Source organism: Ambystoma mexicanum, chromosome 9 (assembly GCF_040938575.1).
Source record: "Ambystoma mexicanum isolate Mex_15411 chromosome 9, UKY_AmexF1_1, whole genome shotgun sequence".
NCBI lineage: Eukaryota > Metazoa > Chordata > Amphibia > Caudata > Ambystomatidae > Ambystoma > Ambystoma mexicanum.
Genome location: NC_090931.1, coordinates 1,248,897,230 through 1,248,916,271, shown reverse-complemented (window position 1 = coordinate 1,248,916,271; position 19,042 = coordinate 1,248,897,230). Strand labels below are relative to the sequence as shown.

Sequence of the window (19,042 nt, the reverse complement as noted above, 5' to 3'; positions counted from 1 at the left end):
AAAAATGTTTCTTTGACACACTCTAAAGACAAGGTCAAGTTTATTAAAATTCTTGGTGAGGGTCAAAGAACCTAAAGGAAGTCATACAAGCACAATGGAAAAGACATATAGGAGCTTTAACCAGTAAACAAAGGTAATCATCAAGTAACTGTACATTCTTGCCTCCTCTTGGGTACACCCCACTGCACCCACATCTGTACTGCAGAAATATGGTCAAGGGTTAGATGCTACGACCTATTTCCTTAATTTCTAAAGTGTAGCACGGATCTCCAATTGGTCTGAAGAAGGTTGGAATCACTACATTTCCCCATTGTTAATGAGATTATTAGAGGTTGAATAGCATCGGGCTAACCCAGTAGAGAAACAAGTTACAGTCCCTTTACTTAAAAAGTCTAGCGAGTCAGTTATGAGGCAGCAAACTACTAATCTCTTGGAGTAATTCACCTTAATCAGCATGTCTCTGTAGTTGCTTGTGAGGCAGCAGAATATCATTTCCACAGTGTACATTACATTACTTGAAACATCTATATAGTTGTTTGTGAGGCAGGAGGCTGCAGATCCCACACAGCAATGCACTTTAACTTAAGTACCTCTCTGGTAATTTGTGACACAGAAGACTATGATTCCAACAATGCAATGTGTTTGTTACTCACCAAATTAACTGGTTCCTCATTGTGTATGTCTTCTTACATTCTGTCCTCTTAATCTGGGACTGGATATGTGGTTGAGATCCCATCTAAATTGTTCTCTGATGATTACTGATTTCTTTTTTCGTTTTGAAAGTTCTATCTGGTATAGCTTCATTACAGTCAAAAAAGGGGGTTTCCATGTCTGTGTTATCTCTTTGTTCCTCTCACCACTAACCTTTTATTTCTCTCACCACTAACCTGCATTTCTCTCTTCCCCAATCACTGGTGTTGCATTTCTCCCTCCGTGCAGACCGGAGCACTCAGGTTCAATTTCCTTGAGCTATGGGAAATGTGAGTCAGTTTTCTTTTTGAATGCTGATTGGGAAGGGTACTGAAACACTTGTGTACAGGTGCGTTATAAATGCCATATCATACCATATCATATCAAAACAATTAGGTATTTTCCCTAACAAGATGGGAGGTCTGTATCTGCTTTCTCCATAGATGTGGAGGCAATAACAAAGAGTTTTTGGTCAATTTGGGCTTCATGTGTTTTTTTTGTGGAATTTTATTGTTTTTGTATAGTGCTTTCGGCAAAAAGCACCAAACAGAAGATCAGTAAAATAGTACAATCAAAGTGGGTAATATATTACAGGCAAATCAAAGGGGCAGAGGAAAAGTAAAATCAGGCATTAGAGAGAACAGATAGAAAATGTGTCTACTAATCTTTATGTTCACAATATGAACAGCCTAACCACAGATAAGGCTATTCAGCCTTTTTCAATATGATGGCAACAACCTAGAACCTATGGATGCCCTCCCCTCAAGGAAGACTAACCAGGGCTTTATCCTTCACCATGAAGGAAACTTAAGGAATATGTGAGTATCATATGTCTCCTCATAAATAGCTGCACTATAGCATATATTTACCTCTGGCATCTATAAACTCATAGTTGAGTACATAATTGCCATTCACTATTCATCTTAGAATCCTGGCGCTCAAAAGATTACTCCACCTTTATACACAAGGACATCCTCAAAGGCTACAAAATTAAATTGCAAACATAATGGTCTATAAAGAAAGAGGAATTGCACTTGTTAAAAAAAGGTAAGAAAGTCATAATGTCACCCTTTAATGACATCAAGAACTGTAAATCAATTCTTCTAATCTACTCAACATCATGCACATGACTATCTTTTTCATATATAGATCAGCTAGATACAGCCTGTCTTTCACAGACAAATTGCCTGACGTGGTTACTAACTATTCAGTGGAGTGCAAACACGGTACTGGGTACTTTATTATAAGGCTAGAAAAGGAAGACAGTGCAGCTTCAGAGTCACTATCCGTACACATTGGAAACGTACACCTTAAACAACTGGTAAAAGGACATACCATTTCAGCTGGTAAACAACTGGTTAAAGTATCAACTCAGCTGGATCCCCTCTGAATGGCAGGTGCTTCAATATGAATGTCACCGCCATCTTCTCTACAGTCCTTCTACCGTGGGGAGAGCACCTATCTCCCCCTTTTTGCATTGTCACTGAAGCAGAACCTCTTGCAATATCAAAGCCCCCCTACTTTAATCAAATCTTGCAAAGATATTCAGCTTGTTATTTTTGTGGAAGCCTCCACACTTCAATGCCCAATCAAAAACCATATGAGAACTGGGTAACCTACTTTATAACATCCATAATGGGATAACCAACACCTTTGACAGCATGGCGATTTACATTACAATTTTAATTTAAAAATAAAAAACTAGCTGGGCCTAATTGGGTCAGCAGAACATGCTCAGAAGGGCATTTACAAAATCGTTCAAACGTTTAAACTGTCTTCAGCCTGTAACACAGTATCATTAGCATCTCAAGACACCTGTGACTGTATTGTGACACACATTAGCAACAACATTCTCCTAATCCCAGACCATGCATGTTAACAGACAAAGGACCAAATTCACCATTACCAACAAGGGAAACATTATCGAGGAAAACACATATCCTAACTCTGACAGCTCTTCATCCATTCCCCAGCCAGGACCTTTGCACCAAGGTCAAATTTAACAATCCAGCAAGCTCACCAGAATACCTACGGCTACTCTGTCTTTACAACACAATAGCTTACCTAGCTCAACTAGCATCTGCCTTCCTAAGTATCCCCCATAACACCATCAAGCAAGGGATCACCCCACATTCCCACAAAACAGCCTTCAACAGACCTGTACTACAAAACCCAATTACATGTATGCTATTGATCAATTTCCAACACACCTTTCATCGCAAAACTCCTCAATAAATGCTGCAACCAAGAGCTATAGGAATACATTTAAAACAACAAAAACCTGCATAACAATCAATCAGACCATCGAGGAGAACCAAATCCATGCTATGCTCATTATGGGACATGCTAAAAATGTGGATGAAGCTCACTTAGTGCACTCATACTGCTGAATATTTTTCAACCATGAACAATGATCAACCATGATATCCTATTGGAAATACTAGCAGATATTGGATTAGAGGTAACATCTCTGCACTGTATCAACTCATTCCTGACTGAAATATCTGAAACAATGCACATGGCCCCTTTCAGGTCACTTCCTGGTATGTATGTTGACATGGAGCGTACTGTAAGGATCCAGTTTCTCACCTCTACTGTTCAACATTTAAATGTATCTTTTCCTGGAATGTATTAACATCTCAGGTGTGAGATTGTTCAATTATGAATAGGAACTACAAACTCACTAATGAGTCTGCGATGGACTCACTGGATTTCAATAGTAAAACCAAGCAAAACCCAGCTCATTATCTCTGGGATCCTAGCTTATAAATTCCAATTGTTTCCCTTTACCTGAAGTAATGGGAACTTTCCCTCTGATTGCAATAACTGCCAGAAACCTCAGTATCAGGATGGGCCTTACAATGGAACTACATGTAAAATCCATCATGATGGATTGATTTTACTAGCAGGGGCCCAGAATGCATGACAAGAACACTCACTGGACCTGAACGCCCTAGAGGAGTCTTATCCAACAATAATGCCCTAGTAATTATGCCAAGAACTTGTGGCAATGCCATTGGATATCACCCTTCCACTTCTCAACCAAACTCTGGAACTCTCTGCAAAAATACCTTCACACAGATGAAGGCCTCCGGACCTGGAGAAGCTAGTTAAAACCTGTCTATTGAGTTCTTGACCTGAAGGAGAACTGAAATAAAACATCAATTAAAATATCCACATTCACTGTATTTTCATACTAATGCATCCACCCCTTACCAATGTCATATGAGCATACTGACAATCCGCATACAACTCAAGGAACTAACTATTGGAGAATGGCTTAGTCAGGTCAGTCCCCGTATTATTTAAATGGATTTGATGATCCCACAGTACATTAATGTATACTTCATATATATGAACCCCTCTTGTGTCTGCTTCCCACTTCTTCCAGATTAAAAGACACATCAACCACTTTACAGAATAAACCAAATCTCCCACACATGACAGCCTCATTTATTTCCGTTACAACATCAACATTATTGAAGCTGTGAAAAATCTCACTTCATTAATTGAATAACATCATTTGGAAGACAACAACCTGCTAGGCCTGCGACAATCCGGCTTTAGACCCAGACATGGGACCGAAAAAGCCCTCCTGGATCTAAAAATCCAAATGGACGAAGCCAAAGACAAGGGAAATCTGTCCATGTTGCTCCTGTTGGATTTATCCACTGCCTTTAACCTGGTTGATCACCAGATCCTCACACAACACCTCTCTTCGGCTGCCGCATTCTCCCAGAATGCCACCAAATGGATTCAGTCATTTCTGTCTGATAGGTCGACTAGGGTCTTCGCCCCCTCAGCTGCTGCTGACCCTGTCCCAATCCATTGTGGAGTTCCCCAAGGCTCTTGCATTTCCCCCACACTCTACAACATCTTCACTAAGCTTCTCTTTGACAGTCTTGATGATCTGGGTGTCAGCTACACAAATTACGCAGACGACACCCAGGTGCTCATCACACTCACTGGGTGCTATGATGAAGACGTTGCTAAACTCAATGAAATTTACCTAGAAATTCAAGCTTGGATGGCCACATATAGCCTCTGCCTTACTGATGACAAGACAGAACTGCTCATCGTAGGCTCGCAGTCACGCCTCAACAAATTGGACACCAGATACCAATCCTTCATCATTGATGGCAACATTATAAAAGTCTCCAAAGAGGTCAAAACACTAGGTGTGTACCTTGATTCCACCCTATCATTGAAAAAACAAATAAATGCCACCATCTCATCTACCACCTACAGCAACAAACTTATTAATGCCTGTAGGCCATTCCTATCCACCACAAGCTGTGTAACCTTATCCAGAGCATGAATACTATCCAAGTTAGACTACTGCAATACACTCTTCATCGTAACCACCACCAAAAATCTGAACAGACTCCAGATCTTGCAAAATAACGCCCTTAGATGTGCGCTCAACCTCCCACGCAAAGCTCACATCTCCATGGCCAGCACGGAAGCCCACTGGCTCCCTATCCGAGACAGAATCAAACTAAGATCCCTTGTAATCAAACACAAATGCCTGTCTCTAACAGCCCCACGATATTTATCTGACAAATTCGCCAGACATACTTCATCCAGACCTACCAGAACACTGTACCTGCACCAACTGCAGTTTCCCAAATTCAACCTAAAAACGGCAGGAGGTTCTAGCTTCCGAGTTCTGGCCACTCAATGTTGGAACACTCTCCCTCTGTCTATCAGAGCGGAAACCTCCTTCTGGCCCTTCAGAGCCATGGTGAAATCATGGCTTTCTGTCTAATTTACTACTAACCACCTACTGACTGATCAGATTTCATCAGATCCCCACTGCAAATACCAGCCCATAAATGATCCGGACCACCCTGTAACCTGGTCCTATACTGTCTATTGCACTTGTATCCTGTCACACATTGTATTATTCAATGCACCTTTGAATGTATGCACTTTGTCGCAAAACGATATGTAACCATGTGGTCCACAAGTTTTTTTGTGCCCAGCTACCTAAGAGTTTGGCAGTGCACTACAAATAAACAATCAATCAATAACAAATCCACACAATTTTGAATAACCTAGATTCACAGCACTACACTTTATGTTATGTATCTGACCGTAGTCTCCCCATGAGGATAAACAGGTATCAAAGTGTTGCCACCATAACCATATAACCATCCTGACACTCCATATTGTGGTACTTTAGCTTTGATCCCATGTTTCACATCTGTCGCTCCCTCTATTGCACTAACAAACCCCTACCCTCTTTCACTTCATACAAGGACGCATGCAACAAGATCACCAAAATGGCAGAAGGCTGTTATATAATATCACCTTGCATAATATTACATAACACAAACTGACAAGATTTTTAAGGGTGTGAGTCCCACAAACCTTCCAAAGTAATGTGAAGATTCTGCGAGCAGTGTTCAAGTTCATCCATGGATAATACTTAAGTGTTCTGAGAGGGGGCAAGTAGCTGCCATCCCCAGAAGATCCTATATCATGCCCTACTGCCTTCACATTGTCTGACAGGCACTCAGATGCATGGCATTGGTGCATGTTAAACATTTATTTCCATCACACTTGCCTTGGAAATGCAACAAAAGGTATGATACCGGGAGCAGTCATGGTGTTGGGGTTGCTGCTTTTCACCCCAAAAGTGGCGAACAACACTTTGTGGTTCAGAGATCACTTATATTTTGCATGCCACTTTTGGGGGAGTTCACACACTTAATTTTATTGCATAGTGCATGGGCTCACCTGAGGAGTGTTTGTTTTCTTTGTTGCTACGTTTTGCAAAAGTTACAGAGTTAGGTGCACATCTACAACTTTAATGGTGCAGACTGTCACTGCCATCATTGGATGTACAGCTTTGGGATTTGTAAGGTGGGGCTTCTGTAGTTCACAGGTTTCATTTTATCATGCTGAAGAATTAATTTTGGAAGAGTTATTTTTACATTGCAAGATAAAAATCACATGCCCTTTAAACAGACAGACATATTAGGATCCTGTGGTGACAGGGTTTATTATAATAAAACTCCATGGTGATTAAACTGGGCAAATCATATTTTTGAAAATAATCAAACGTTGTTTTTTTAATTTAAATGTGTGGTTTCATTTCATTTAGTTAAGTATCAAAATATGAGCTACACTTTTTAACTAAAAATGTCATATTTATGCTGATTTCTTGCATCGCAAAACCAGAAAAAATACATCATCATTGTGCATCTACAAAGGATCTTTAAAAGTGTGTAATAACTGTGATTCATTCTTTGCAATTAAATGTAGTATTGTATGTTAGTGATTTAGAGTCAGCCATGATTAGGTATTTAAAGTTCTTAACATTCTTTACTGTAGGCAAGTCAGCAAATTTCAGTTTTAGTAGTAAGTAGAGAAAGAGAGAGAGAGAGAGAGAGAGAGAGAGAGAGAGAGAGAGTGTGTGTGTGTGTGTGTGTGTGTGTGTGTTTGTTCACGTGTATGTTTTTGTTCATCCTGCTTTTGGAAAATGCATTTATTGACTTTCATTGCATAAAGTATATGTGTGTGCTTAGTGAACAAAAGAGAAACCAACAATTACTGGCTTTCTGAAATGCTCAGCCAGTGTGCTATCTTAATACACATGGTACTATTGTTTCATATAGCACTGCTATCACTTGGCATCCACTTTCTGAGCACTTGGTAACCAATATCCCTTATTAGCGTCCCTTCTCACCATCATTAAGATCCACAATGTGGTACCCAATTTATCAAACTGGTTTAGTAAAGAGCAGAGACGATTTGACCAGTTTATAAGACCGGCCTTTCAGGTGGCACACCCCTTAAAACGCCACCACACACTTGACACGCCTTGTAGATGACTGACTGTAGTGCTTGAATCAGTTGCATGCGTTCAATTTGTGCTGTTTCTTTTTGCAAATCGCGTCTGGAAGATGCAATTTTGAGTAGCGTGTACGGCCATTGAAAGGTGCTCAATCATGTTGTAAATCAGGCGTGAAATAGGTTATGAATCTCATGCAACTTGCTCTGGCATAAGCTATACCTTTTTTCCAGGCTTAAAACTCATACTCTGCGAATCTGCCCCTTGTTGTTTATATAAATGATATTGATCAATTGCACATTGTTTTTCTTCATGCACAAAGATCATTTTCATGGAAAAATGATGTTATTGAAAAATGTTTACGCTAAGTACATTAATTAATCTTTTATAAGGTGCTTAATATCGGAGATCAGTCTCTTAGCAGGGGACCAGGATTTGAACCTGTGTTGCTCTGTATTGTCTTGCTTCCACAGCAAACACATTTCCCCTGAGCTATTCTCCCAGCCCATTGTAACATTGTTACTGGGATTCGATGTTAATGAAAACTGAAAAACATATCCTATTTCAACAAATGTTGTCATACTGTTATCCAGCTTTTATAACTCTTCAAAGGTATGTTTGAGTCCGAAACTATCATCCTAATAAGAACCTAAGGTAATACATTATTCCAGAGGTGGTGGGAAAAGCCAAAAGCAGTATATCAATTATTTTTTCAGAAAAATTAGGAAAGAATGGAACACAAAAGAACATGCAACAGTCACAATGACTGCAAAAGAAAGTGTAACAAAACAGAAGTTACTATTCATGTAAGACAGTGGGAGTTCGTTTTTAAAGATATATTATGTACATGCAGGGAACCACCGAAACAAACACTTGCGTGTTGCTCGCCAATGCAATTTTAAACACTGCCGAAGTGGAGTGTAAAAGGGAAAAGTAAGGACAGGCAACATTGCTTTTACTCTTCACCTTTTCCACTTCGGATTGGGAGAAATAAAACACTGCCTGCAAACATGTTTTGCAGGCAGCATTTTGGAATGAACTCCAATGGAATCTACCTGCTCATTAGCATCGGAATACAATTGTTTTACACCTGCATGAAAATCTAATGCGTAAAACCAAATGTTCCCCTGATACGGAGGACAGCAATGGCGAGTTGCATTTTGCACTTTACGTTTAAGCTCTATCAAATTATAAAATGGTCCTACTGAGTACATAGAAGACAAGTGTGTGGGGAAAGAAACTGTCTTCATTGTTTATATTTATAATAGATGTGTAATCCTGTTGCTTCCATCTGTCATAAAATGCAACTTACCTTTACAGTGTAATAAAAAGTGTTGATTTGAAGGGCTAAACTTTGCACTGAAGTATGTGCACTGATCTTTCAGGAATTCGCAGGAAAGGCACCGACGGTTCAATAATCCAATGATTGACACACTACAACAAAGAATAATTGCATTTAAGTAGATTCAGTCTTTTTTAGCAAATACACACATGCATCATTTTAAGGAGGTAGCTGCAAAATATAAGAAGTGAGTACTTGAAAGGGGCATTTGGAATATATGCATGAGCACACACAAATAAATTCAGTAAAAACACAATTATTTGACCATAAGCATCAAAAGTACTAATAGAGTATACTAATAAAACAATGCTACGGCATGTGCTTGTGACCACCCATCTAGCAGGGAACAGTTGCAATGTGATCACTGCCCAAGTAAGAAAGCATGTTTTGGTTTAAGAGGCATATCTTTAATGTTTCTAAATCATATGATGTCATGAATTTTCCTGAATGTGTGTGGTAAAGCTTTGCACAGAGTAGAGGCATGGAATGAAAATGATGTCTACCATGTCTATTTCCTGGGAGTCAAACACCATAGAGATCCTGAGACATCTAGAAGTAAAATCAAATTGCGATAGATTTGTGTTTCTTGCACATGCTGTGAAACTGTTTTTAAACGTGTTTTTGGAATTTGCTTTTAGAATAATTTGGGATATTAGTATTTCATTCAAACTTGCTACTAATTTGTTTTACATCTTTCGCACTACCCTGCATTTCGAAATTTGCACTGCAATATCTGGTGTGAATACTTTCTGGGTGACTGTTGCTTGTTTAAACATCAAGCCACTACATTTCCCATCAGCATTGTAGTTCTTGGGGATATATCTTTTCATAACATGTGCCTGAGAGCTGGCGCGTGACGGTTTAGCCTGCCAGTGCCGATCAGTGTCGTACATATAGCGTACGCATTTTTGTTGGCCTGCACAAATGCTTGCATCTTGAACGGTCCGTATGATTAGCATGACTTGCTGATCCTCAACTGTGCATCCCCAGGAAGAATTTGGGTAAGAGATCGACTCTGTTGAGCTTGTCCTCAACCTCACAATACGTTAAGGGCATTATGTTGTGTTACTTAGGACCAGGAAACGTTTTGTCCCATGCCTTAGACGATTGGTCGTTGGTCCCTTTTCTGATGACTATGCAGAAAACAGTTTGAGCAGCGCTGGAGGGTCTGGGTTGGTTCTAGGCAATCCAAACTGCCTTAGAAATGCGTAAGCAACTGTTCTGAAATATCCTGTATCTTATCCCCTTATGCCATATTAGATAGTTGTCAAAGTCTGAGTCTTATGTGTATGTGGGACGAAATTGCGGTACCTGTGGTTATTGGAGAGGCAAGAAGGCTAAATAGATTGAAAATAGTAGATTGCTAGTAAAACACTCATCGAAAGTCGGCGGTTTTATCGAGACCTCTGACCTGCATGATTGGTAGTGTTGGTAAGCCAAGTCTCAGTCAGGCATACAATATATGCCTGACTGAGACTTGGCTTACCAACACTACCAATATTGCAGCCATATTAGCCACATCTTCAGGTTACACAATCCTCAGAACTTAAGGAGGGGAGGGGTACAGCATTTATTTTTAGGGATACCCTGAATATATATTTGCTTCATCTGACTTCTATTGATAGCTGTGAATACACACTAATTAATTTAGGACTAGACTTTAATACGACAGTTTGCTTTCTATTCATTTACCGTTCTCCGATGAAAACCCCCTTATTTGAAGAACAACTGATGACACTGTTGGGTGATTGTATTAAGAAGTCCACATGTGCAGTTCAACTTGGAGATTCCAATCCATGGGCACTTCATGATAGTGATCAGGAGGCCACTTTTCTTCTATCAGCCTGATAGGCCCTCGGTGCTGCCTAGGAGATAAAATGGCCCACACATAATGAGGGGTGCATACTAGATTGGGTGATATGTCATAATCTACCTATTGATTCCTTATGTATTATGCCGTGTCCATGGTTTGATCATTGTGTGACTTCTTTCAATCCCCCCCTTCCAGAGAAATGGAAAAAAGCCAATTGATTTCATAGATTTGAATCATAAGTTAGAAATTTGCATAGGGTTTCCCCAGAGGCTTTTGCTGATTTAGTACTCCCACACTTTCCACAATACTACATATCACTGATATTACAGTTGCAGATTGGATTGAAGAGTTTGTAAACATAGTTAATGTAGCTATTAACACCGTAGCACCTTTACGTGTAAAAAAAGGTTTACTCTGAGACTTTTGGGAAGATATGGTTCTCTAAGGACATTTTAGAACATAGGAGACTCGAAAGATTAGCAGAACATGAGTGGAGGACGAAGCCCTGTGGGAACACCCTCTCTTCTTACCAGCTTGCCGCTACTAAAAACAAACTAGACATTCTCATGGCGAACAGAACCAACTTTGATAATAGGATAAACAACACAAAGTCTAGCCAGAAATAACTATTTGTTATTTTAAGAGAATTAGAAACTAAGAAGATAATTACTTTTGGGGTACATAAGAATAATGTATGGTGTACTGAGATACAAAGGAGAGTCTCTACAAAATTGAAACTCCACCAAGCTACTATTAATGCTCACCTTGAAATGTTACTGGACTCAGGTGACCGTCATTATAATACTAACTGCCTCACGGCTCCCATGGATGGGCCTCCAGAGTTCCATTTTGAGCAGATCAATGATGATGACATCATAAGAATGGTGAAAGGATTGAAACAATCCACCTGTCCAAGTGATGTATGCCCCACTAGTGTAATTAAAGATGACATAGATTACATTGCAACTCCACTCAATAGAATTGTGACTGCTCTTTTGTGACAGCCATGGTTCTGATGTCACTGAAAGAGGTCTGGATATCACCCATCTTGAATCTCTTGACCCAGTGGTGGCAGGCAATTATTGCCCCATCACTAAGGTCCCATTCTTACAGAAAATACTTGATAGAGTGGCTTAGCTACAGTTTCAAGAGCACATAGAAAGATATGAACTATTGAGTGCCCGTCAATCAGGCTTTCAGACTCCCCATAGAACAGAGACTGCCATGCTGGATTTACAAACTAATCTTGCTAAAATTGCTGATAACGGTCAAGCCGCGTTGCTTATGTTGTTGGATCTTTCAGCTGCATTTAGTTTGGTGAACCACAAACTCTTGATTGAGAGATTAAGAAGATATGTAAATTGCTCTGAAGCAGCAAATGCATGGTTGGCCACATTTATGGGTCCAAGCCAATCTAGAGTGGCTATTGATAAGTTCCATTCATCTCCTGAGCTGTTAACTTGAGGTGAACCCCAAGGAGAGTGCCTTTCTCCTATCCTGATTAATGTTTATTTGTGCCCACTCTTTGATCTCCTGGATGCCGCTGACATAGGTTATACCAATTATGCTGACAGCACCCAGGCATTCTTTGCACTTAAAGGAGAATATAAGGCCAACACAGCCAGGATTAGCCAAGTTTATGTGATGATTGAGGCTTGGATGACCTGATTCACATCAGTCATTGTGTTTAGGCCATGGGGGTCCATCTGGATTCTAGCCTCTCCATGAAGCAACATGTCCTACATACGAAGGCCGCATGTACTTACATGACTACATTGATTAGGCAGATCAAGCCTTATCTGTTTACAGAAATATCGTTATGCTGGCTATGTCTTTGAAAAACTCCAGGATCGACTATTGTACTAGTCTTCTGGTGGGCACCTCGAAGGTTAACATTAAGACTCTGCAAGTGGCCCAAAATGGGGCAATGAGAGTTGTATGTGGGCTTGCGAGAGGAGAGCATGTTATGCAGTCAAGGAGATCACTGCATTGGCTACCGGTTCACCATCAAATCTCTCATAAGATCTTATCTCTTACCCATACATGTATGGGCAACCAAGCTCCTGCTTATTTCGCACAGTGGCTTCAGAAGATTCCTGTCCTGCAATCATTATGATCTAATGGACTGGGCAAGCTTTTTGTGCCCCAGTTTAAACTGAAAAAAGTTGGGGGTACCTGCTTTGATGTCGGAGCACCGACTCTTTGGAATTCCCTTGTCAGTGATATCAGGGATATCACTTGTTTGGCAGGCTTTAAGAACACTATACAAACATATTCAAAGGATTAGATTTCTGTTTCCTATGGATATGAACCTGGATTTTTGACCTGACCTACTCCGTCACTTAGCCCATGTCATGTGTATTGTTCTTTGTCTGTGGGTGCACTGAGACCTATGGGCATGCTGTGTGGTGCAAGAATGTAACAATCTTAATAAAGAGTACAGGATTCCAAGATAGCTTCAGCTGGTGGATTTAAGGATAAAAACACAAACTGTGAACTTTGGTGACATGGACTGGTCATTGGCTGAGGAAAACAATCTAGGGTTGATGGACCAAAGATCAATCCCTTCCCTGAAATGTGTTCTACCCAGTTTTCCCTAAAGTTTACTTTGAAATAGGTGGATTACAGCCAACCATTGATTACTGAAAGTCTGTGCATCCAGCTGAAACATTGAAGGTCTTCACTGACTCTTGACAAGATCTTAGTGCCATAAGCGAGTGAGTATGTTACCATAAACAGGTGAAAAGACTTCTCAGGGTTACATTAATGGCCAACTGTTGTAGAGAAAATATGAGGTTTTGTGCGCTCTACCTGCTAAAACAATTCAATTAAAACTATGTAGCTCGAGAAGCTTAAATGCTGAAACCTGGGATCAAGCAAGATGCCACAACCTCTACTATGCTTTTCTTGTCTCATGTAGCCTACCAATTCAACCAGCACAAATCTGCATTTGTGGCCGCTCAAAGGTTAGTAGCCTGCTGGTCATATAGTTATATCTTCTTCTCCAATACATGAATTTTCTATTTTTAAATATTTAATTATGTGATCCATTTAAAGTACAAACAAGTACACTTAAAAATACATATAAACATGTTTACATAAATTCAGCACTGCAAATTTAGACAAAATCACTGATATTTGTTTGTAATTTAGCATTCTGTTCCAAAATGCATCTGTCTTAAACATTTCCGCATTATGTACAAGTCCTTTAAAATATAACCTTGTTGTTAATCGATTCAGATGTTCACATTCCACACAAACATGTGTGAGCCTTTCAATAAAATCTATGTTTTTACTACTAGCTCCAAACACTTCAGTGGGCCATAGATCAAATCAAACAAACCCGTACCCCCTATTATTGCAATTATCTTCTGTTTGTTAAATATCTTTAAGAGCGTATTGGAAGACAGGACATGTAGTGTTACCTTGAAAGACGCATTGTTTTAATTGTTTTATTCTTTTCCAAAATGGGGTCCAACACATTTAAGTGTTTATAAGAAAACACAACTTTTGGAGTAGACTACACTGCATGAACATTAGACACAGTTCAGAGACGCTGGGCAACAACTCTCAGATAAACAATTAAGATATTCCTATATCAGTAGAGGAGTAACACATTCATAGCAATTTTAGTAGATATACCGAATACACTACCCTATCACTGATTGTAGAGGGACATGTATTGCAAAATATGTTTGCAGCCACATTAATATCTAAGCCTAGAGTGCAAACAAAGGACAAATGTAACAATTAGTCATTGTTATCCGGGAAATTAAATATCAGTGGAAGCTTGCCATGCCTTTGAATACATTGGCCCTCATTATAAGGGAGCCGGTCCAGAAAAAAAGTGCTGGCAACAACCAGCACCTTTTCCAGACCGGCTTGCTCCACTTAAGCACCGGTACTATTATTAATGGTGCTGGTGTGTTCAGTGTTCCCATTCCCATGGAGTGCTATGGGACTCCACAGGAATGTAAAGTTTCTGTTCCTGCGCTGCCTGTATTACTGGAACATCGGGTAGCAGAAAGAGTAAGGCAAGGTTGCAGGTAGGCTGCAGTAGCACCACTGACCTACTGGCAACCCTGTAATGAGGGTAATTTTCAGTTTCACTTGAAATAACTCTTTATCTCCTAATCTTAGTAAATATATATGAGAAGGAAGATGCTCTGGTTGGCGTAATACATGAACACTTTCCTACAAGAAGCAGGACAGAGAGGAGAACGGTACAAGCTCACTCGACTCAGTACGTGGTCATTCTGATAGTAATGATCATGTCTTGCAATGCTTCAATAGGGTTGCATCTTTAATTATTAACACTGCACATTATGCAACAGTGCCAACCAGTGAAGGATCCACTGGATCATCGTCCATTTGATCTTTCTGGTCTGGAAGTAAAGCAGTGTGTGTTCTTAATTCTCCAGTTAGCAACTCAATGTTTTATCATAAGACAGATGGTGTGAGTGGCCACTGGGATAGCAACTATAGAATCAGACCACATAAACTGCACTACTGGGATTCTGCTAAGTGGCCTTACATTAGTGATTGCAACAAAAAAGTGGGCACACATGAATAGCCTTGTGTGCACACCTGGGTGGGTTAACTGATATAGATGCAACATCGGGATACTTCAGCATCTGACCCTGCACTATTATCAATACCCGTCCCAGAATACCATGCATTCCCTTTATAATAAATGCTAGGACATGTTTTATTAAAGCTTACACTTCACTTCAACAGAAGGGGTCCAATGATATCATGTTTTAATGTGAGTGTATACTAGTTCAATGTATTGACATTGCTATAATGAATGCTGCTTATTGCATTACCTACAATGCTGCAATACATGTTTGACATTCACACACTATACCCACCCGTTTCAATTCGTTAACTTGAATCTTATGAAGACATTGATGTTTTGCACCAATCCAAATTACAGCAGGGGAAATGCCCAAGCTCCTTAGCAGCAGCAAAGGAATTCAGTGCATACTGAATAATTGAAGGGTATATCTTAGGGTGAGGGAAAACCTCTGATGACAGCTTCAGCAGTAGAACTGCCCAGTACAATGCCTCATTGCTGAAAGTATATACTGGTTATTATTTTTTTCTCCATTTGTAACCAATTGGCACACTTGCCTCATATTGCACGGGGGCTGCAGATGGAAGATGTGCTATCCATGAAATGTGTACACTTGTACTTGTGTTGGCAACCCAGTGTAACGTTTCCAAGGCATGGGCGGCAGAATGCTTGCCATTGCCTATGAAGATTTCAACTGGGAAGATGGATTTAGAGCCATGAAATGCTTGGGGAAGAGAGACATGTTAAGCCCTTCGAAGTCTTACCATAATACATTAATTTAAACAGCTTGTTCAAAGGCTAACATGCTATAACATGCTATTGGATGTAACGTTATGCAATGGTTACATGTATGGCAATAAATAAAGGTAACACTTTCATAATGGAGCTGTTTTGTATGCAAAACACATGTATTATGCAACAGAAGAAGGCATAAGGGCTGATTTAGAAAACGCGTTTTACAGTGGCACAACTGAAAAGTGCATTATAAATCATGCCCAAAGACTATTCACTCGTTTTCTTGAATTTGAAACATGAAGTGGCGCACCATTTTATGGCCAAACATAATGCAACGGGGGAGAGAATAAAAGGGTGTCGGGAGTGTACTGTCTGGTTGACAAGACATCTGGCAACGTTTTTGGCACACATTGGCTGCATCACAGATGCTTGTTTTCTGCATTGTATCTATAAACCAAACAGGTGTTGACTACATGTGTACTAATCAGGAACTTGTGTACAGAGCTCTCTTCTATGCTGGAATGTATCTTGAACTCAGGATCCTTTGAAAAAACACCTAAAGAATAATGCATTCCCTGCTCCCCTACCCATCCTGCATCGTCTGGCTGAGCCTTGAGTTGAGCTGAACCCAGGATAGATAGGTGAGCAATCAGTATTTCACAGGCTGATCAGCCCCACCTGGTGGGATTGAGTTAGTTCCATATATTCATTGCATACCTCTGTCTTCTTTACAAGGTCTATGTTACTGAAAGTTTGGAGGGAGTCTATTAAAGATCTCAGTGTGCAGTATGCTGTGAGACCTGGTGAGTGGGGGTCTTCGGTGCTATTAGATGGGTGTGAAGTTGGTGTGTATGTCTGACAAACTTATCATTTCTTCTTCCCTCTTGTAATGTAGTGGTTTGATGTGGTCAGGTGAGAGGGGAAAGTAGCCCACTTTGTGGCACTGCAAAGCAGCGCATGCATCGCCATGGTGCAGCACCCTATTGGACTCTGAAGCTCCCACCCTCCAGAGATCCAAGCAGATTAACAGTACAGGAAGCAAGGGGCACACTCTGGTGTAATAAGTGTGTGGGTTCCACCCCCTGGCTGTGCACTCCATGTTGATCTATGGAAGGATTTCCCACCTCCGCCAAACATACAGAAGAGGCTGGGCTAATGGCGCACTTGACAGGCAGATCAACATATATGATCCAAATTCACATGAGAGTCCATTGATGTATTAAACATATTAACTACCAGGGATGCAAACCTTGTTCGCTGTTATCTTGCACATTTTTGAGAGTGGAAGCATATCTTTAAAAAAAGAAATAGGAGACCTAGAAGGAGTTTCATGCACAAACGTATTATGCATTGTGATTAGTGGTAGTTTTGTTTTGTTTTCGAGCAGGAGTAGGGGGCAATGAAGAGTAGTGGGATTCCCCTCTACAGAATCATGTGCTACAGGTATACTTAAGTATTACTCGCTGTTCTATGATAGATCCAGCACCCTTTTGCTCCCCACTTAGTCTGCATGATAAAAAGGTATCATAGCAAAGCATCAAACACCTGCAACCTAGACACGTCACAGCTTAGCTGACACCCCAAGGACCTGTCAAATGCTACTGAAACTGATACATTATGGCCACAATCGTGTGTATGTGTCCCAGTCTCAGTCAGGTAGTGACTTGCCAATGGACCATCTAATGATCATATGCAAATACAATGATGCCGTTTGCTGTTTATCATGATCATCATCACTAGCACCATTTGAACTACTATCATCATCATCATCATCATTATTGTTGTAATAGTATTAATAGTAGTAGTAGCATTACTATTATTATTAATATCATTATTATCAGTGGTGGGAGAAGCAGTAGAGGTAGTGATAGTAGTAGGAAGAGTTATGATATGGCATTTATAACGCGCCTGCACACAAGTGTATCAGGAGAGTGGGGAGGAGGAGGTAACTGAGCACAGCATGTGAACATGTTAGAGCGAGGTTTGGGGCATCACTCAGCCTGTCAATCAACAAAGGAAGGTGAAATGGCTGACTGCAACCACCACATTTCAAGCAGCCCTTCCTCTGAACCAAAGGCTCTTTCTTCCAATAGGAAGAAGCTTGTGGTAATGTCTGGAGTTGCAGTTTGATTCTTTCCCTCATCTGCCAAATCACTCATGATTGTGTTTGTTCCTCATGGGCCACAATGTATTTATTTGAGACAGATAGACAGAGAGAGAGAGACAGAGAGAGAGAGGAAGAGAGAGGAAGAGAGGAAGAGAGAGAGAGGGAGAGAGAGAGGATTGATAGGTGCCATTGTAAACTAGTAAAATGGGAATTGCTTGCAAAGGCCGGGGGAAGGAGTGCATTGTTGTGGGTTGTTTTTGGCTTGTAAGCCCTATTCCCCAAATTCCACAATTAAACCTATGGCAGAATGTCTACTTCTCTGCAAGAGTGCCAGGGTGAGTAGTAATCATACCACTTACTGGGCCTTCATACTTCTACAAACCAACAGAGATCCCAAATATAAAGGTAAAGCAGGCACAGTTAAGAGATGTATCACATTTTCAGTAACGTGGGCCAAGGGAAGGCTATAATCTCAAAAGGGGTGTGACTGTGACTAATTAGCAACCTAAACAGCATAGTACAACAGTCCAAAATAAAGGGAATACCAAACCAAGGTTCTACACAAATATGTATATTTTATTTAAACACACTATTTGCAAGAAAACTAAATAGAAAAACTGTACAAAAATCCAACCCTGTGCAAAGAACAGATAAGATGCAAGAGAGAGAGATTGCAGCACTCTTGGCAAGGATAGAGAGATGAACTGTCTAAGTGAAAATGGTGCACAAGTGACAGAACCAGTCTCTAGTGCCCAAATCGACCAAGAGGGCAGTTATGGGTCAATAATACTTTCATGGCTGTTCGATGGCATCAAACCAGGCTTCAAGCAGTAGTGCATGCAGATGGAGCAGTTTGGGTATGTTTGATTGTTTTGGCACAAGGAGCATGCAGGTGCTGTGCTGGATCGGATGCAGTAATTTGGATTAGTTTGAAGGTGACTTTTGGCAATGGAGGAGGAGCACCTACCAGAATCTGTTCG

General features: G+C 40.4%; 1 protein-coding gene across 2 annotated transcripts in view; it reads right to left on the bottom strand.

The window, feature by feature from the left end:
* Positions 1-19,042, bottom strand: part of DPP10 (dipeptidyl peptidase like 10) — a 1,813,461-nt gene that overhangs the window by 226,323 nt on the left and 1,568,096 nt on the right. For both annotated transcript variants that reach the window (XM_069616586.1, XM_069616587.1), the window contains one exon: positions 8,802-8,923. In XM_069616586.1, the coding sequence (XP_069472687.1) occupies positions 8,802-8,923 (122 nt within the window). The remainder of the gene's footprint in view (positions 1-8,801; positions 8,924-19,042) is intronic.